We start from the raw sequence: 21,919 nt of genomic DNA on the forward strand, positions 1-21,919 counted from the left end.
CCTGTCGGTTGTGGTATCGATCAAATTACCGGGTTACTGTATATTTCCTTTTTTTGGTTTTAGATGTACGTGACTTAATACTGTTACTTATACAAAAAATACTGGTAATTATAAAAGAATACCATTTATGAAGTAATTTTAATGTAACTTCAAAAATCGATTCAAAAATCAGATTTTTATAAACATTTTTATAACCGCCTCCAATGGGAGGCACCAACTTTCAAATAATTTTTTTTTTTTTTATAAATATTTACCTTCTTCAGTGAATACTAGGTATGGACCTTGTTATAACTAGAAGGAATATCTATCTAGCTTCATGAAAATGTAATTCTCAACCGAGCCCACATCGAGAGGTTCATCGCAGTGCTAATTGAGATACGTTTAAACTCCCGCTAAATTCTTATAAAGTACATACCGCCGATTTTTATCAAACTAGATAAGCCAAATTAGCTGTGTTTTAGACCAATAAATATATCTCCATATGATCACAATATTACAATGGGCCGATGGCATCTTAAAGTAGTTAATTAAAATCGTTTGTCACAAAAAGATTATTGTTGAAATCAGAAACGGATCAAGTGCGAGTCGGACTTTCTGTGTCGTACAAATAGGTTAATAAAAAACTGCAAAACAATTACCATGCAACCACGTTTTTCGTCTAATTTCGTTATATAAACAATAATAAATAATCATCTCTGAAAATTTCAACTATTTAGCTATCACGGTTCAAGCGATACAGACTGGGGACAGACGGAAAGAGAGACATGCCTAAATAACGACTGGAACTAATTTTTATTGAAATCTTGATTATCTTAATCATCCACAGGTGTATATATAATTTAAGCTTTAGTTGGATTAATGATTTGTAAATGAGAAATTTCAAGGAATAGAAAAAATTCATTCGTGGGGTATTCGTAGGGTGCCTAAGCACATAAAACTGGAAGAGTAGAATTAATTTCATTGCTGAGGCGAGATCGCGGGTTGCCGAGAGTTCAGACGTTGCCAAGGTGCAGCGAATGACGTTGGTTCGTTTCCCGCCTTTTAATCTTTTTTTTCTATTCTTTAAGATATATTTCAAGCTGCAATATTCAAATAATATATAGACACTAGAAACTATAAAGACCACAAATCATCCCCACAGCTATTTAAGTTGTGTATTATGGCATGTCTAGCAGTTTAAGTCTCTGCAGACTCAATGCGGTAATCCAGTTTTATTTCAGTGCTACTAGTGTTATTACGGGCCGTGTCCCCGCATGTCATGAGTTCTTATAATATAATGTAAGCTCATCCCTACACGTGTTAGTTAACTGATTGTAGACCCGTATGGATTTTACGAGTCTTGTGTGAGTGGTTTAGTTTGTATGTTTAAACTGACATAGTTTTGATGTGAGGGAAGCTGCTCTTCTATAATATGTGATATAAATATGAAATTGGACTACAAAGTGTACAATTATTGTTATTTTATATAGACACATGTGAAAATACCATACGGCTTATGATGAAAATGTTTGATAAAATTAAGGCATTTCAATTAATTTTTAACAAAACAAACGAAAATAAACATTCCCGCCATTTTCTATGAAACAATAATTACACTGCTTATTATGTAAGATGCTTCATCTCGGAATAAAAATCAGATAGGGCGATTCGATGGTAATAAAGATCCCCAGATGTTGGGCTCGCCAGTATTTCTGAATAATGGCCGTCAAATTTGGGTCTGTCCTATTAAAAGTTACCAAGATTATGGGTATTAGCTTCAGGGGAGAAATTTAACTTTTCCATAATACTCCGAATATTTTTTTTCGCCCATTCATCGACGTAAGGGTTCATTGAGTTTCTTTTGTGATATTTTCGCTTTATTTTTGTCACTACACTTTCTATGGATCTTGTTTGAATAGTATTGTGTAGAAGTAAAATTTATGTAATTTTTAAGATCTTTTTGTCTATTTTGCTGTTTATTTTTTATTTATAAAAAAATTCGACGGGAAATAAAAATTTGTTTCAAATAGCTCGAACTATGGAATCTAAGTAAAAATTAATAAACAATTTGTAACTTTTAATAACGTTCAGAGAACTATTGTATTGCATCATAATAACAGCACAGCACCAGTCACGTGTATTCCATTTATTAAAAGAATTTATAGCATTCAGACAACACTCTTACACGAGAAAATAAAACAGTAACTTCTTTACGTTTTAATGCAGACATATCTTATTCCCTTTGTATTACGTTTCATCTTAGTTATAAAATTTATATAACACAAAACAGGTCTTTTCACGATAAATGAAGCATGAAATCATTTGTTTCACAATAAATTAGCTCACCCACAGAACCTAATTATGAAACTTTTAGCGGTGAATCTATAAATGGGATTATACTAATTTGAATTGATATTACTGAACCACTGAATGCACTGGTCCGTGGTAATTTAGTTGATACACGTGATCATGTGACCGAAACATTAGAGGATATGATTGAGGTGAGATTTGTAGTATACATGACGATAGAATGAATGTTCGACCTGTATGCTCTTTTTATACTATGGATACATATTAACTAGATTGGACAGTTTGTTGAACAAGCGTCGTAATGTATTAGTAAGGTATCTAGTAGTTTAGTAGTGGCATTTAAGAACAATAAAATATTGAAGGACAAATTAATAGGTTAGGTGTTGTTTAATTATTTTTCCCTTCTATTTACTAGAATATAATAATAATGTAACAGAAACTTAGTTATAACGCAAAGTTATTTATAGCAGTGCATTTAATAAAAGTTAAATTTGTTCTAATTCTTCCAGCTACTCGCTAAAGAGCAAACGGAGGTAGCATTTAAATATTTCCATCTCGACTAAAAAACTGCAATTTAAAATGAATAGTGTGCGGAACCGAAAACAAAGCTCGATCCTTATTTCCTCCCGAGCCGCCCGAACTCGAGATCCCGCTTTTTAATATTTGAAATGAGTTTTTTCTTTGAATTTATTTACTTGTAACTTGAGAACCTTTTTAAAGGTTAATTTTCGACCGATGTTTGCAGAGGACGTATTTGTTCAGGCGCCGCTGGTCGGATCTGTCTAGAATATTATAAATATGTTTATTAGGTTTTTAGACTATGGGTAACTAACTAACCTAGGCGAAATCCTTATGGTGGATTCTGCAAATTAATAGCTGCGTCTCAACTATGGGGTTTTCCTTTGACTACGCGGTAATAAAATAAAATTATATCAATAATATATAAATACATATTTTTCATTTATTTACAATTCTATCAGAAGAGATTTTTTCGTTTTGCGATACTTCGAAGTTAGTCGTTTTAATTAAATTTATATGTACACCTATTTTTTTGTAATGTTTTAGCTTAACTGACTTAAAAAATTAATAATTCGTGAGTTCATCAAGCTACAATTATAGCAAGGGCAGACAAACAGACGCCGTTCAAATTACAGAGAATTAAATTCATAATCGTAAAACAACACACAATAATGTCAACTAAATACGCCATAAAATAGATATAAAATGTTTATACAGAAAGTTTGGGCGATAACTGCACGGGTCAAAGAACAACAGCAGTGGACATCGGGAGGGATCGAAATTATGGCATTAGACACTGAAACGGTGACATTTTTATACTCTTTGAAACTGTAGTTACGTGTTTTATGTTTATCGGCCATTGCGGTTTATATGTTAACGAGTTTTTGTATGTCTGTATTATTTTTTATAAAATAACCTCATTTAATTAGTGAATATGAAAATTTATAAATGTGTCCACCATCCGCAGGACACCCTGTATTGAATCCCCCGAAGCATCAGGTCTAAAGCACCACAAATACACGGTTACGTAGACGATACATCAACTTTATTAAGTAAAAAGCCCTCTCCTACAAGCTGGGTGTTAAAAACTTTGAATGATTCCAGAATTATCGAATGCAACACATTAAAAAAATAAATGGTTGTTAAACAGCACTCGCCATGATTTCAGCAGAAATTAAAAAATTTAAAGTTTCAAGTACTCCAGTTTTCCTTAACGATACTCGAGCAATAATTGCTTCAGAACATAAAACAAATCATTGTATAACAAGTGCTAACGAGCTGCCGTTAAAGTGCAAAACAAGGATTCCATCGAAACGCCCGGAGTTGCGAAAAAACTCGCGAGCTCTCGGGTGAACTTGACTAATGATTGTTGCATTATACAATTTCATTGTTAATAATCTTAACTTTGCCAAGTTGCTGAGAGTCTTACTGGGCTATTTATAATTCAAAAACACTTTTTCAGTTTTGCATGTTATCCACTCGTTTAAAAATACCCTTTATAGAAAGAAAAACACTTCAATAATACACAAATACACAATATCACGACTGTCTGTTGCTTCCAATAAATGAACTTTATTATTCTTTCTCTTATAGAAATATTATTGTTTCAATCAAACAAGCACTTGTAATTCTATACATTATCTGTTTGATTCCGAAGAAAATGTATGTTTACATGTTAACTAAATAATGTATAGTTTCAATAAATAAATGTATGAGAACTGTGTGTTTTATATATAATAACAAATACAATAAGGATATGACAATTGAGGTCAAAGGAAACTGAAACTGAGGCCAGGGCTCTCAGAGAATAATATAAATTGAGTTACAAGTAATAGATTCAGGGCAAAGCCAGGCTTAATCGATTACGGCAAGTTTATCTGGCTTAATTTCGGCTCATGAGATCCCACTTGGTATTATGTTTACGTTAAGCCTAGGCGTTATTAATTAAGACGATTATGTCTAACGACCGCTACATGAATTCTGTTTTTCATTATAATACGCGAAATACAAGGAATTAATGATTGTCAAGTTATATTGCTCTGTACTAATTTGTAGATTTGATGCTTTGTTTTTGTTGTTTTCGCATGAAATTAGATTAATTAAATTTTTACTTTAATTCTATGGGAATAAATGTACAATTCAAACATTCTTTTTTCATTCCAATTGGATTGTTAATAATTATTTTTTCTCTGTCAGCCACACTTTATATAATTCGATTTTCTCATCCGCGTTAAATCAATACATTTGAACTATTTACTAAAGCATGAATAAATCTCTATTTTTCCATTAAACGAACGACAAAGTCAATATGGCGTGAATAAATAAAAATTCTAGCATCAAAACATTATGGCACGCGATAAAAATGTTGAAGAAAACTTGAGTACATTATTAGGTTATTTATAAAATCATGAGCTAATCGTGTCAGATGCTATAAGTGCCGGCCCATTAGTTGTTAATGGGCCCTAAATTAAGTTATACACAATTTGAAGAGGGTTGTTTTGCTTTGAAATTATTTGATGAATTTATTACAGCTTTTTTCTGCAAGTTGCTGATTTTATTGGATTTATCAACCAACTGAGTGTCTTTGGGAGCGAGCGTCATAATTTCGTTTAAATCTTTCTATGTATTACCGTAGATGATTAGTTTGCAATTATAAAATACACTTTTGACACAATAATTGTAGATAACAATGTTATAATAAACCATCTTATGCAAAATATAATAATGAATTTACATTTTGATAATCAATGTGTCGCGTTATGTTGTGATGTGACGAACCGACTTTGTTTGCGGATAATGTATGTACAACCAACTATCAATTCAAATTTATAAGCGTTTATACATAGATTTCTTGTGAATTGAAGTACCATCTATTCAGAGCTCAATATGTTATTTTTAAAGTATCTTATTAATGAAACTCAATTTCATTACATTTCACGAGTCTAAATCTATCTCCGGGAGATGTTTTTTTTTTCTTCAAAATGCTTTGAGTGTTACACAAAATGAACTAAATACTGAAGAAAGCTACTCAATCGTTCAGTTGGAGGTATTAGTTATTATCTATACTAGCTTGTTTATAAGAAAATGGGGGCCTCAATAAGACACATTAGCTAAATTCAACATTTTCACATAAATGTAAACATCATAAAAATAAATATCTACTAATAATTTAAATTTTGTATAATATAAATAAGTATTCTACTCAAAATTTAATGCAATACGCGCTACAAAATTTGATGAACATTATTATTCGAGTATGTAATTAACACTAATATTATAAAGAATAAACTTTTGTATTTTAGTATATTTATAACGTTGCACAGCTAGTGTAGTATAAAATGCGACGATTATTTGTCATGAATTTGTCGCCAAATGTCATTAATGAACATTTCACGGGACCTCTCTGAGCCAACAAAGCGTAACGCAGTATATCCAACGCAGGCGACGAACCGAATGACAAATGACAAGAAATACAGATAAAATAACGGGATAAAAAACTATTTAGGACCTTTATTGGCTATAAAGATGCCCCTTGTTTATAGTTTCCGAGGGTCCGCTGTGATTAACTCTGTTTGAGAGAAGTTAATTTGAAGTTAGGAAATATTACCCAATGCGGAATTGTACTGACCGCGCTGCGGTGGGACGAAGAGGGTCAAGTTTCGATGGATTTGTGCAAAAAGCATTTTATTTTTGTATTACCACACACTTTATATAATGTAATGCCTTCCTTATAACCTGTGAATCACAATAAATCATTTTGAATTTGAATTCTGAAGCATACTCTTATTGTTAAAATATAATAAAAATATTATATTCATTTGCTATTTGAAAATTTTCTTACATTAGTTTTATTCGATTTAGACATTTGTATTTTTTTATATTTCCATCATAAATATCGATTTAACTTGATTTGATACGCCGCCTTGGTACAGTGGTTAAAACATGAGTGTAGAACTGAGGGGTTCTGTGTTCGATTCCCGATCTCACAATAAAAAATGTCTCGGTCTAGCAGAAGACAGAAGGCTGATCACCTACTTGTCCGTAAAAAAATTTATCAGTGGAACAAATGTATATCATCTGCCCCATATCCCACTAGGGGAAACGGGACTTCACTTATAATGCAATTACTTTCTTATTTTTTAACCTTATATATATTAAGGTTTATGATATGCTCTTCTTAAACTCGAGTAGTTACTCTACCCATAACGTAAAAATCTCCCACATACGAATATTCTTCATCGCCGATAACGCCAATTGTCATCCATTCGAGCATAAATATCAAATTGCAGGCACTCAAACAGATTAGCAGATATGAAATCACTCAGTCCCTCAATCCGAGGGGGCCGGGGAGGGCTATTAGGTTGAATTTATAGTAGTTTGAAGCTGGCCAAAGCTATTGTCCAACTTGTAAGACACTTTTGTAAGCACTTCCGTGCGTAATGTGCGATTGAAATTATAGTAGAATGAATATATCTTTGGGATAAGTGATCACGATTTTATTGGAGCAGTACATTTGCTGTGAATAGCTGGTAATGATGTACGTTTAAAGGTTTTGGGCATTTTATTCTGGCGTTTGACCCACGCCGTAATCTATTATCTATACAATAGTAATTGTCGCAGTCTCGTAAATTATGGGCGAGTCTTAAAATGAATTTAAAGAGCCTTAAAGTACAGGTACGTTATCTAGAAATGTGTCTCCATGGCTCATGTCTCTCAAATCGCTCTCAATTTCTTAGAGATTTGATCGACGCTAACTATAATCTCTCAATTTGGTTGAAGTCTAATGATCTATTAATAACTAATATTTCATCCCTGTTTTAATAAAAATGTCAGAAAAAAATCAATAGTAAAACAAGTTCTAATAAAAGGATGGCATTATTTCTTAAAGACTCATTTTATTCCGTTTTTCAATAAAAAAGTAAGCATTATTAAACATTTAATATGTATTTTCTCCAATCACATAGGAACAAAATATCTATAGATAATTGAAAGTGAACACATTTGGAACTTGTGATTTCAAGATCTGAGTCAAATATGTCCCATTCTTTGTAGAGTTTTAATAGATAGCAGAAGGTTCGTTAATATAATTTCCAAAATACACAATATTTCCTTTTCTCGAGATCTGATTTTGCAAATGTCTTTTTATTCTCTCTAATACATTATTACTACCCGATAGATGTACCTAAAATGATCACGTACGTATGAAATGATAATTTAAATGTTGACATTAATACCACCTATGTAAGATTTATACAGATAGTGCATTTAATAACACAGGATATGAGTAAACAAGAAAATCTGTTACCTTAAACATGTAACTTTATCAAATTTATGTTCGACTCGCGCATAACGCTACAGTGACGTCGCAATCTCGAGTTATTACTACTTTATGACTACCTCGTGTTATAACCGCTCTGTTTAAAGCCGCGACGTCATAACCTCGTGTACAGATTATATTTTAGCTAATATGAAGGAATCAGAGCGAGAAGTTGGGACTGGGACTTTGATAAATGTTAGTACGTGTGTTATTGGAATCGAGTATTGGATTACAATGAAATGATGAAAACAACTAATGAAATTCTGTCATTTTATTACATAAGTAATAGGTCACTCAGATAATAAAGCGTTGCCTCCTAATAAAGAATATAATAATAGTATATTATGATAATATATTAATTTATCCATTCTCATACAGAAGATTTAATCATAATTGGTATACATCATATATTTAGACACATGAAATATTAGGTTTTATATTATTTTTTTTTTTATTTTATATATTTTTTTTTTTTTGCTTACACAAGATTTCATTTAAACTCTTCATAATTCATTCTTATACAATGACATATTTCTAAATAATATGTTAATGCTATGAATGTTGTATGGAGGATTTAATAATTGTGATTAGTATTTGAATTATTTTATTATAATTTATGTAATATTACGTTCTATTAGTTTTGATGTTATATTGATTATATTAGTTCCCCTTTGGCATCTAAATCAAAGTAAACAAAATTTGACTTTTAAATAATTTAGATTCTGACTTTTGACTTACCCGATGTAAGTTGAACAGACCGATTCAAGCGTACAGCCTACACTACGGCCATATTTTTGAATTCAATTTTCCAAGACCTTAATAATATTATTTCAAACCTAATTCAATTTCGTTTCTAAGAAGATTTTCGTAATCGTGATATTTGTAAAGTACTGCTTAAACGGGTTTTAAATATACTTTTTGAGTCTTAAATGTTAAATACTTTCTACTGATTAAGACTTCTAATGAAATTAATTTTACTTTTTAATAATTCAGTCAAAACGTGCGTGGAAATTTTGTGTTTTCAAGTTTGTTTGATCGCGCTAATCGTAGAAACAACTGGACCCACTGTAAAAATATCACCGTCATATGTATGTAATCCCTCGAAGTCGGGGATAAATAATTAATTAATTCTTTAAAACGAAACATTAATATTTCCCTGGAATACTCTTGCACACAGCTTATATAGTAACCAAATATTTCCGGCCGTATTAACTTTTATTCTGCTCTCAATGAGTGTGGTGTCAAAGCATACATTGGACTATTGCTCGAGATTGCTTTTTCCCAGGATTATTCCACATTCCTGCATGGAACTGTCTTTATTGCTTCGGGTATTCACTTCTGAAGGATATTATAGAAAGCGAAATGAAAAATGCAGTGGTCAGGTGCGATCAGCAGTTTTATAAGCAAGCAACGCTGTGATTTCATTGGGACAAAGGATCGGAAAATTTTGTAATTTGAACTTTGTCATAATTTATACAAGTATTTTTGTATTAAAGAATTTAAGATATTAGAGACGATAATAATGGAAACTTTCTACTACTAATCTTTAGTTTTAAAATGTACAAACATATCAGATTGTACTTATATCAGTGGAATGTATAGAAAAATATAAAAAACACACATTAGTAAAATACTCTTCTTCTATGTTAATACGTAAAAATATGTTTTTTCCTGTATGTTTAGGTAACCATAGTGAAGTGTGTGCAAGAGAACATCAAAGCTTTATTTCAATAAAACATGAAAGTGAGGCACACGGAGCAAATATATTCATTTCTGTAGCCATAACAAAACGCTGAGAAACTTTCGGGGGTGGGAAAAAATCTCGGGTATGCGGCTCACGCTTGGCATATTTGGCGACATTCGGGTCACGTGCCGAGCCACGGACAACATTGCATATTTATTTATGTATTTATTTCACAATGTCGCATTTATACTTTGAATATTTTCGGAGTTTTTGGTGATTGTATGTTTCTTGTATTGTAACTCTAATTTCGATATCAGTTTTAGAATGATTTCAATCTTAAAAGATATAAAAACATTAAATATGTCAATGATAACATATAATAAAAACATACAAATCTATACTGCTTGTCTGTAACTGTAAACGCAATTTGCACAGTTAAAAATAACTTACTTTTCACGCAGTAGCTTGAATAAAACGAGGTAATATCCAGTTAACTTTGATAATTGTTTGGGATTCCATACTATGAGCACGATAGATTTAGTATAAGTTTTATTAAAAATATCAGAAGACTACTAAATATCAGAAGAGTTAGAAACTTACATGGTAATAAAGCGGATAAATAGGCGTTTATTAAAAGTTTTATGGTGTTTTTTACAAAATAATATAAATTTTTGAAATTTCAGTTTATTTACCAATCATAATACATTGTACGCTAAAACACATTACATTGTATTTTCTTGTGTTTGATTTTACGTAAGTATTATACATTTAGAAATAAAAGTCTTTTTAACGGATTTTAAACGCGATTTATTCATTATATTATTAACCCGACCGTGGTCTCCCCGTAACCACGCTAGCTGTAGTGTTCGAATGAAAGATCGCGTTTAAAATCCGTTAAAAAGTCTTAAATTTCGAAACATATTACATTAATCTTTAATTTATTTGTAAACCAAGTCACATTGATGACGCCAGACATTCCTACAATGTCTATAAAGTTATCCGTAACATGCATTATTTTCCCTGGAAAGCTCTGACGTAAAATGCGGGCTATTCAGTAGTGACACAGTATTGGTGACACTCTAGACAGCTGTACCGACAAGCGATTTATGGTGCAATACCTGAGCGGTAAACAAACACTTTTTTAGAGTTCATGAAATATCCCACATGTAACTGTTTGGCAGTGTATTGAGTTGCTGAATGGAAAATCGGTTTGAGGTTGAATTTTACTAGAAGTAAAATGATATTTATAGTAATACAGAGTAGATTGTGTATATTATGTAAACCTAGAATAAACATTTTCTCAGTCTCAAATATCATTTCCGATCTATTATTGTGTGAATGAGTTACCAATATTCATATATCCTCATAAACTTTTATTTGTAGGATAAGAAATGAAGATAAATTTATAATATTGTTTTAGAGTATCCCATTTATGAAAAATTAATGCATGTTAATGGTTAATGCATATTAATGCCTTTATAATGTTATCGTCAAACGTATGCTTATAAAGTACTTTGTATTTTGTGAACATACTCTATGAGTAAACGGGTTTATAATATAACGTTATATATACACAATACTCTACTCTTTATAACAAATACAAAGGTAAAGTAACAATTACATATTAAAGTGAAACGTACAGTAAGTTAAGACACATTCACGTCGTCATATGAGAGCAATGCTTTGTGCCGAGACACGACAGACAAAAGCGCGACCTCACAAAGCGGGCCATTCCGCGCCACGGTGGGGCCTTCAACACGGCGATACTAAATATCTACCCAATTTTGATGTACGGATGAATCGATATACTTCAATATTTAGGAGATCAATAATTCCTCTTCCTATGACGAATAAAACTATCATGCCCAGACGCCGACACTCGAGCTTCGGTACGATTTGGGCCAGCTCGCACCGATAGTTACAACTGAAAGAAGATCGGAATGAAATAGCAGCATATGTATGCAGTGTTGCGTGAGTGGGAGAGCTGTAGCCGTAGCCGTAGCCGTTTCGTTTTCCACACCCCTCCCAGTCCATTTTTTATCCTCGTCGTCGATCCTATCCATTTTATATTTTACCAACGGATAACGTCTTTGCATAGACTCAGCATTAAATGTTCATCGCTTATCATCAGACGAACCTCCAGCTCAGCTGTCCACCGTAACTAAGATGTTCGTGAACTAGGATACTGAGTGGATATTGAGTGGAAAGGCTCGGGGTTGTATATTGGTAATTTTAATTATATTCTAATTGGTAAAGATATTGATTTTCCGTCTAATCCTGAAAATAATGTGTGATACTGGAGGTCTGGAGTGAAGTTTCGGGGTTTAATAATATTTCATTATAGTGTTATTCCTGAATTTACCCCCCTTTTATAAGAGTATGTAAACTATGTGTACTGGGTTGGTGGATCTTGTGTTTTGTGGTTCAATATCTCACCATACTAATGTTCTATCGTAAATACAGTCTTACCAATTACGCTTTTAAATTTATTGCGCTTGTAGACGAGGTATATTTTACGAGGTAAACTGAATTACTAATGCGATAAGCTCAAGAGAATATTTTTAATATCGTCCCAAAGACGCGAGAAAGCGAGCTATGGCAATTGTGTTAAAAAGCACAAAATGGAAATAATAACAAAATAAAGTTGATCTAAACCAAAAACCGCTTTTGATAATCAATTAAGGAATCTAAAAACAAAGGGATTATTGAATAAATCCTCTTGTACTATAATAAAACCGAAGTAGCGACAGCACGTGCAAAAGTTAGGGACACGTGTAACTTTTTAATTAAGAATCGAAAGCGCCTCATGACAGACTAGACTAGAGAGAAGAAGACACGCGGCAACCCGCTGTCGTGCTAATTTATTATCTGTTATATCTCGGAGCCCCACGCGGTTCGCGGGCTGTCATAAGAGTACGGTTTCTTATTTCCGGTTCAGAGGCGTGACGTCACGGCACGACACGTTTCCGTTCGCTGATAACTGAGACATAGAAATGTCGGGCTTAGCGACAGCGTTGTGGGCCGTTTGTGGAACTTTCGGTGTTTTAGCGTCGGCTCTTGACGTGCCAGAGAAATTAATGTGGGTGTCATACTTTTCGCTTGGATATGAATGAGTTCTAGTTTTAAAGGAAACCACATATATAACAAAATTAAACATGTCTGCGGTCTATCTTTTTGTGATAAATCGTAACTTAGATGACAACAATTTTGACGTTAAATAAAAACTTATTAAATGTTTTTCTGCAATGCGAAACTGACTGATGGATAATGTAAATTATAGTTGGCTTTACGTAATGTGCTTCTTCTAATATAACATGTTTACGCTAATTTCTTTATAATGAGGAACAAATATTGTCGTTTGTAATTAGAACCAAATACATACCTTTAAGATTATTATATTCCTAATATTTATTATTTTCTTAATTAATCTTTCACATGGATTCTATTGCAAAGTGTAGACAAAGTTCTTTGCACCTGAAAACTTAAGCATTTCAATACTTAATTTACTTATTCCAAAATATGTATTCAATGAATACAGCAAGTCGGTTCAAGTGATTTCTTATACTTTAGTTTCGGTAAGCCTCCTTGAGAATTTTAATCGTGTTTTCTCTTTCATATAAACTTGTTTACTCGGAGTTGTTAGGGTGTATTTATTTATGCATCGAGTGTCAGTGGTCGACCGAGTGTCCTCTAACTTCAAAGGTTTATTGGCTATGAAATACGTGATTGAATTATATTTTATTATCATAAATAGGTTCATTTTATCTTATTTGAAGCTGTCCTTAATATATTTGTGAAATATAAGTAAACATCTTATATATTTCGATTCTTAAATGTTGCCTTTTTTGAGAAACTAGATTTTTATAGAACTGGAGGTTTGTATGCGAACATATATTTTATTGTAAGGTTTGTAACTCACACAATATGATATAAAAGTTAGCGTTGATTTCAAATAAACCAATAAATAATGAAATTGATATCATTTATTTTAGAAATGAAAATGATTTCCAATTTGTAATTTGCCGTAACAATCTAGACTTGTAATTGTTTCATATTGGCACTATATGTATTTATTTTAAATATCGTTCATAAAATTTATTTAAATTATTCTATTTATTTATTTAAATTCTTCTATATTTTAAATTTACTTCATAATTATTTAACTTGTAATAAGGACATGTTTTAATACTTTTCATTTATTTTCAGGTGTGGGCGTCCTGTCGGGAGTGAGCGGTGGGGGGGACCGGGTGGAAAGGCCGTATTTCGACGACGTGTCCCCCAGAAACGTGTCCGCCGTAGTGGGGCAGTCAGCCGTGCTTCGGTGCCGGGCCAAACATATAGGGAATAGAACTGTAAGTCTTCTAAACACTGGTAATAACATTTTTATTGAATCGTTGCTACACTTTTATTCACCAGTGTTGAGAAATAGTTCAATAATTCAATTCTTAATAATGAAAAACGTTATATATAGAAAAAATTATAAATATGTTATCCAAGATTAACTGAAACTACCATTAAAATATTATTTATAACACTTTATTCTAATATCACGTGATAGACATTTATAAGAAATTTTCTCTATTGTATTTATAGTACTATTGCCCATTATAATACATAATCTTACGAAAATTAGTACATTTTTCCAATTTTCATAAGATTCGCGAAACTCAAGATAGATATAATATCATTTGAATCACAATGTACAACTATTAATAAATTGTCCCGAAAATGATCTAATCACGGTGCAAATCTCCGCTCGCAGAGTTGTGTCATCTGTTCTGTTGCCCAGTGCAATAGTGAGACATGCAGATGGATGGGCCCAGTTTATCAACGGAGGCTGCGGTCGTCTTGCCGATTTTATGGAGCCTTTAATCAATTTAAGCTGACCTATAAATTCTGGCCATTGTGGCATCAATGCCTACAGATATCTGTAAACTTAATTGTGTAGATCTGATTAGAGTTTGTGATGTATAGCCGGAGTGTTAGAGCTCGGGTTGGACGTGGAGCGGGGAGAAGTAGGTTTATACATAATGGCTGATTGTTATTTATATTCTGAGCTTATGATATTCACGAATACATAAATCGAAAGGGCACTTTAGTTTCACAACAATTTAAACGATAGTGATAACGAAATTTCAATAAATATTTAGCAAAGTTCATTATTTACAGAAATTATGAGGGAAAAAAACATTTCGTGCGTGGAACTGTTTTGCATAAAACAAGCTGCTATATCAACTTTATTTTTTCTATTTCTCATCTAAAAATAGTGTCCCATTGTAAAATTATATACACTATCGTTTAATACCTGAGTTTAATAAGCAAGCTAGCTAACAGACAATTCTGTCTTAATAATATTACAAATATTAAACCACGTTATGATAGAAAACTGTAAAACACAATATCATCGTAGAAGCACTTCTTGACTATTGGAGCAAGTTGTCATTAAACAGAAATTTTGAAAGGACATTTGGAGGGGTGTCAAGTGATATTATACGGGTGTTGATCCCTTAACCATTAATATGCTGGCCACTGAAGCGATTCTGAGGGCGGTTCGACAGTGAAAAATGATGGTGTGGGCTGCAGGTGGTGATAAGCTGGCTACTTTAAGAGGCATAGCGCATTTTTATGTGTGTAGTTGAGAAAGGGTGGTAAAATAATTGTGTGGGATTTAGATAGCTGTTTTTAGCGTAGTAATTTTTGTTATAACTTTATTATAAGGTATTTATTTTAAAGCGATGTGTATAAAAACTCCAGGTTCTCGATTCGACGCTGTTTTTCTGGTTTTATAGCTTTATAACTCCGTGGGTTTTCAACCTGTCAACGCGAAGAATTTTCATAATCGGTTCAATAGTTACCTTGATAAGCGCGGACAAATAGGTAAACTCTTCAAGTTTATATCACTTAATAAATAAATTGTTTTCATTTATTAGCCAATTTTAGGTATTTTTTGCAAATATATTAAGTTTATTTTCAGAAGATAAGAATGGGTACGTAGTAGGCCTAACTTCAGAAAGTAAACAAAGTAAGATGATACATAAATTATATTAAAATTAATTTAGCTCGGTCCCGCTCCGGGGCCTATATTTCAATTTAAGTTGGAGCCAAAAACTTTCAGTGGTGGCTAAGAAAATAATATGAAACATCAAGGTTTTCAATAAAAAGAATACATACAATATTAAACTTTAACGCGTACAAATAATGTTCAATTTAAAATGTTGGAATAAGGAGATGAGTATTGAAATCATACTTTAATTTCATTTCGAAAATAATTAATTATTATATTAGTTATTACGCTCGTCTTCTCTCGAACCCGCGACTTTTCGCTGTAAGTCCAAGGTCCTAACCACTGGTCAACAAGTGTATGCACTAACTGCAACATTTATATATCTAAAGGATTAACAAGTTGTACTTGTATTACTAAAAGTAAATGGGGTCCGAATACGTAACTTTTTAGGGAAATGTGAAAAATTGCAAACATTACGATAATGGACGTGGAACGTTAGCCTAAATGAAAGTGGTATCCCCCCTTCTTATCATCCAATCCGTGTGCGAATTACATCACGTATACAACTAATTATACTCAATGCCAATGCATACCGTAGTCTGTATCACGAAAAAGAAAACAACAATATAGTTTGAGTGATTTTTTATGTAATTACATAATCCCTCAAATCTACGACAATCCTGGCCTTATCCCAAAGGAATTCTTGCGTCGCACTCAATCTTTAAATGCAGCTTAAAAAGTCGCTCTGCCTTTATTATTTTAAAGGCTGTAAAGTTCCCCCATTTTCTTAATTACGACTCCAGGCTTTCTCTAATTACATACAAAACAAAAACAAACGAATGAAATTATTCACGAATTTCTCAGAACCGCCGAATTAAAAAATGTAATTTGCCTTTTATATTTAATGTAATTTTAATCAAGAGACATGGTTTTATAACACTGATGATAAATGTTTTTGAATAAGTTGATGCTAGATTCCCGCCCATGGCTTCGCCCATGTAAATAAAGGCAAAGATGCAGTACAGCTCCGAGGTTTTCCCGCATAGCTCTTCCTCCCATGATAGTTGGAATAAAAAATCCAAAGTCTCTTTTATGGTGTTAAACTAACTCTGTACAAAATTTCATGGTTTAGGCATGAATAATAGGCAGACAGGGTTGCTGGATAGCTTAAAAACTTTTTTTGCAAGTTTAATACAGCCTTAAGGTTGAACCTAACATAGATCAATCTGCATATGCAAGTCTGGCAAAACCTATTCAGTTTTTACGTGATTGACGAACATACCAACATAAATACATAAATACATTATCACATAGTGTAGTTGAGGTTTCTTTTATTTTGTTATCATTTTATGTTTTATGGGAAGGAAATGCCTTTCATTTCAGAGGAAATAGCTCAGACACCAGCTGCGAATTGTAATCGTTTTTATTTCACAATATTATTTCATATTTATCTAATCGTTATTTGGATATAAGTAACTATTATAATATCAGAAGATGATCATTGACAAATCGAGTATATTCGTGAGGAAACAAAAGAAATAGTAAAACGATCTAAATTGCATGTTATACAATTATAATGTAACAAATGAAGTCTTTTATTTTGTATACTTCAATAAAGCGATATTATATTAAATATGTTATATGTTCTGATGTTTAATTTACAGATATACATATTTATATTCAGATACTACTATGTCCTCTATCGTATTTGTCTCAGGTATCGTGGATGAGAAAGCGAGACCTACACATCCTGACCTCCCACATCTTCACCTATACTGGTGACGCGAGGTTCAGTGTACTGCACCCTGAGCCCTCTGACGATTGGGACCTCAAGATAGACTATGTGCAGCCGAGGGACGCAGGCGTGTATGAGTGTCAGATCAACACCGAACCGAAAATCAATATGGCCGTTGTGTTGAATGTTGAAGGTAATATAATGTATTTATAATTTTTCGTTATAAAACAAACAATTCGGGAGAGTCACTAGCCGCAAAACATTCAAAATTGAATCATTTAATCTTTCTTTTGTTTTGCTTTTTGGCGCCAATTTAAAGTAGATATAAGATTTGATGCGTAAGTCAAGGCATTAACTACCTTTTAATGCATAATAATTGTGCTATAAGGAATAAGCTGCTTAGTGTAAAAAGTCATATGTTACTAAATGCGACGTTTTCAACAGAAGCCTATACAATAACAGATGAAATATTCTAATAACACTCAATAATATATTAAAATGAATGAATAAGACATTGTGCTTCAATCTTTAGCTTTATAACATTTGAATTAAATAATATATTCCATCTTCAATTGAAAACAATGCAAATACCCAAATCACTGATAATTATATGCCACTTTAGCGTCACTTTTATATGCCAAATGGTATTTATCTAAAGCATTGCTAAAAACTAATGTTAACGAATGCTTCCGTAGTCTATAATCGCAACGCACGAGTCAAACTTGGACACAATATTGAACACGTAGCATATACCGATACGTGACCCTGGGGAATTAATGGCAGATATCTTCTTCGCTCTTATGAAATATTTGTTTTCTACTTATTGGTTTTGGATGTAGGTAAACGCGAGTCATGTAGCAAAGATTGTTGACAGGTTTACAGTAGTGTTGGAATGAAAACGATGTCAGTATTGTTCCGGCCGCAATAAGCAAGATACAGCTAGTATTTTTTTATGTTTGATTTTACGTCAGTAATATACATTTAGAAAATAAAGACTTTTAAATGGATTTTTAACGTCAGTATCCCTGTGACCCCGCTCGTTCAATCTGTTAAAAAGTCTTTATCGCCCGCCCCGCGGTTTTACCTGCGTAAGTCCGTATCCCGAGATCCCGTATTCCCCAGGAATATCCAGATGAAAATTTGCTTATATGTTTTTCCAGTTGTTCAGCTGTATACATACCTAATTTCATTGCAATTGATTCAGTAGTTTTTGCGTAAAAGAGCAAGAAACACACACATCCTAACAAACTTTCTTATTTATAATATGAGTAGGATAGGATTTAAATAGAACATAGGTCAAATTACTGAATGATATCTCATCTACAAATTTCCTTACATGCGATAAGAAAGGATAATTTAAGAAAGCCACATCAGCGGAAAAGATAACCCTACATTTATTTATCGTGTATACGTATTTATTCTGAGCACAAAACCAACGTCAATCATTTCCGAGTAATTTCTTCCATTCTAGTCATTTACTTATGTATAAAATCAATATAACACAGATAATAATAATTATTGTATTACGCGAAAGCGTGTTTGCTTGTTTCTCCGATAATTCTTACAGCAGTGAAACTTTTCATTCCCTTTGGGAATTTTCTTAAACTATGTGGTCGAAGCTCTCTGGACAAAGGGCTAGTAACAATCAAAGCTAAATAATCATATCTTTATTGCATAAAATAGTAAAGAGTTTAATACCATCTACAGCAGATACACAAAAATCTGAACATGCATTAACTGAAATCCGAAACGTGACTGGAAACTCCCAAGGAGCTATTTATTTGGACTTGTACTCATGAAAAGTGGGCAAGATGTAATATTACATTCGTCTCTCGTCATATTAGGGAGAAGCTAATGCCACGATACAAACTACACGCTATAACTCTGCCCTTATAGCTGGGTAGACGCCACCACGCGTGCCATGACGGATCGCCAAATATCTTGAGAGTAATTTTTTAAATCTCTACTTGTATCTAGAATATTCTTGTTGTGATTTACTGCTGCGAGATAAAATTATTTATGTATAATGGATAGCGCATTAACATAGCAATTTGTTCAATATCTTAGATTGAGCCTTTATCTTTGAGATATGGAATAAAGCGATATGCTAATACGATTTATGCATATGAATAATACAGTAATAATATAACTTTATACTAGATAAAGATATTTAATTCTGTATAGAATCCATCTCTACTATGTACATGAAAGTTAGGTTAAACCACAGTATCGATTTGAATAAATATAACATAATTGAAAACCCAGTGAGAATAATAGGCACTTGTTTTTTAGAAATTAATAAGCTATTGTTTAACATCTTTTCACATTGCGTTTAGAAGGCAAAATCAAAAAACTACAACATGATGGAGTTGTGTATGACAAACATTTCATTTCAAGCAAGTATAACGGAGAGACATTCTCATAATATTCGAGTTAACTCGCTGTCAAAACCTCGTTAATCTGCACCACGAGGAATTCAAATTATACAACCAATATATATTCCACTCATCTCGCATTCATAAGCATCTTTGAAATCAGGGATTACTATTAAATGAGGTAACGATCAAAGGGCTGGAACACAGATCTTGTCTTCAGATTATAGCTAGATGTCGCAAATCATCAAGCATTATATAAAAACGTGTTTATAGTTAGTGCTAATTGGATATAATAGTTAAGATAGTAGTTTGTGAGATATCATGTGTACTTGAAATCAAAAACTTGACATTGTTTGTTAGTTTTTAAATTGATAGTGAAATAAGCCTTTTGCTACACGTCAAGATTAAATTAACACTGTAATTACGTATGTTGACGACAAAAACGACCCGAATTATTTCAGAAACATGCTACTTATTTATTAAAGTCATATTCAGGATGCTATAGTCTTGTTCACAACAGTTTAAAATTAAGTAGAGCTGGCGTCAAAAGGGACTTGAATATTTTAGTTGTTCGCAGAGTAAAAATTAACAAGGCTTTTAATTGACACTTCACTCGAAGGCATTATTATTAATTAATACTTAGTTATTTAGTGCAATTGGAATTGGAGTATTAAATATTTTGAGGAAGTTTAGATTTTTCTGATACGAAGATGAACTAATAACCATTAGATAAACCTGCAAATTATAAGTTGCAAAAAACATTGTTTTAAATACGGAGGTGAATCGCCCAAATTGGGATATATAGAATAGGATTAGAAACATCACCACAATTTTCTCTTAAATGTTACATTATATTATACGTAAAACAACAAAACTATAATATAAAAAATCAGTGTATTACTGAACCAACATTGAAGTACCGTAAAATCAATATATTTTAGTTACATGAACTCGATAAAATATCAAATTGAAAGGTTCCAACGCGATTCCCCGTATGCTGCGATGTACATTTTAGTTTTTATTCGTCATTTTTCAGTGCAAGTAATTTATAACCAGCCAGCAATACATCAGCGCTTCTCAAATTCTGCTCTTTGCCAATTACAGCGCTTGTTACGCTGAAAAATGGGACGACCTCAGCTAAATGCGCATATATATCATACGATATATAAGTTATGAGTTACATTATATGACGTCATTTCGGCCTTTATCGCGTTTCGTGTTCCGCCCCTCTTACTTAAGAAACAGTGTTATTTTCCTTACATTTTTCATGCTGAAACAAAAGTTATCGTTTCGCTATTTCGCCGGTTTGAAAAATACGTTCGTTACGTACGGCACAGGATGTTTTGAGAAGCTCTTTATATATTCAAAATTAATATCAAGAACTCGTCACTACGCTTTTATATGTTACTACGCTATTATATGTTTAAAAAAGACTGAACTGATTTTTACGAAACTGTTTGAAAGAGATAACACTTACCCTAAATTATCATAACGCGTATTAAATTATTCTATGTAATACAAGGAAAGCGAGGGCGAGTGACTAACATAATTCCTCATTAAGACTCATATCCTTTTTTTCTAATTATTCCATATTTCCCATTTTGTTATAAACACTCAAGTAATTAATTAATATGAGTGAATTAAAAAAATTACAACACTTTATGTCGCTTACAATATGTGATGCGTTAGCTTATTTTATTGTATTGGAAAAAACACAAAAATAACGCAATTAGTACTAATTTTTTACATGATAATTTATGTAAAGTAAATTGTCAAACAACGCATAATTCCATCGACAAGTTAAGCCTGTAAATATGAGTTAATAACTAGTTTGACAAAGTAGATCCCTTGAATTTCGTAATTTATGCATGATCTCTAATAGTTTATCCCCTCCTAAGCTGTTGTCTTGCATTGCAGATGAGTCATACACCCCCGCGCCCCAGACACCGCCCCGCTCAGGTATACCAACATTCCTCAGTTTAAGAAGCGACTTCGA

General features: G+C 32.5%; 1 protein-coding gene across 1 annotated transcript in view; it reads left to right on the top strand.

The window, feature by feature from the left end:
• The window catches only part of LOC119839738 (protein sidekick-1-like), a 153,509-nt gene that overhangs the window by 125,165 nt on the left and 6,425 nt on the right, over window positions 1–21,919 (top strand). The window contains exons 3-5 of the mRNA XM_038366172.1: window positions 14,016–14,161; window positions 17,531–17,741; window positions 21,841–21,882. Coding sequence (XP_038222100.1) covers window positions 14,016–14,161; window positions 17,531–17,741; window positions 21,841–21,882 — 399 coding nt within the window. The remainder of the gene's footprint in view (window positions 1–14,015; window positions 14,162–17,530; window positions 17,742–21,840; window positions 21,883–21,919) is intronic.

This window comes from Zerene cesonia, chromosome 4, assembly GCF_012273895.1.
Source record: "Zerene cesonia ecotype Mississippi chromosome 4, Zerene_cesonia_1.1, whole genome shotgun sequence".
Classification (NCBI taxonomy): domain Eukaryota; kingdom Metazoa; phylum Arthropoda; class Insecta; order Lepidoptera; family Pieridae; genus Zerene; species Zerene cesonia.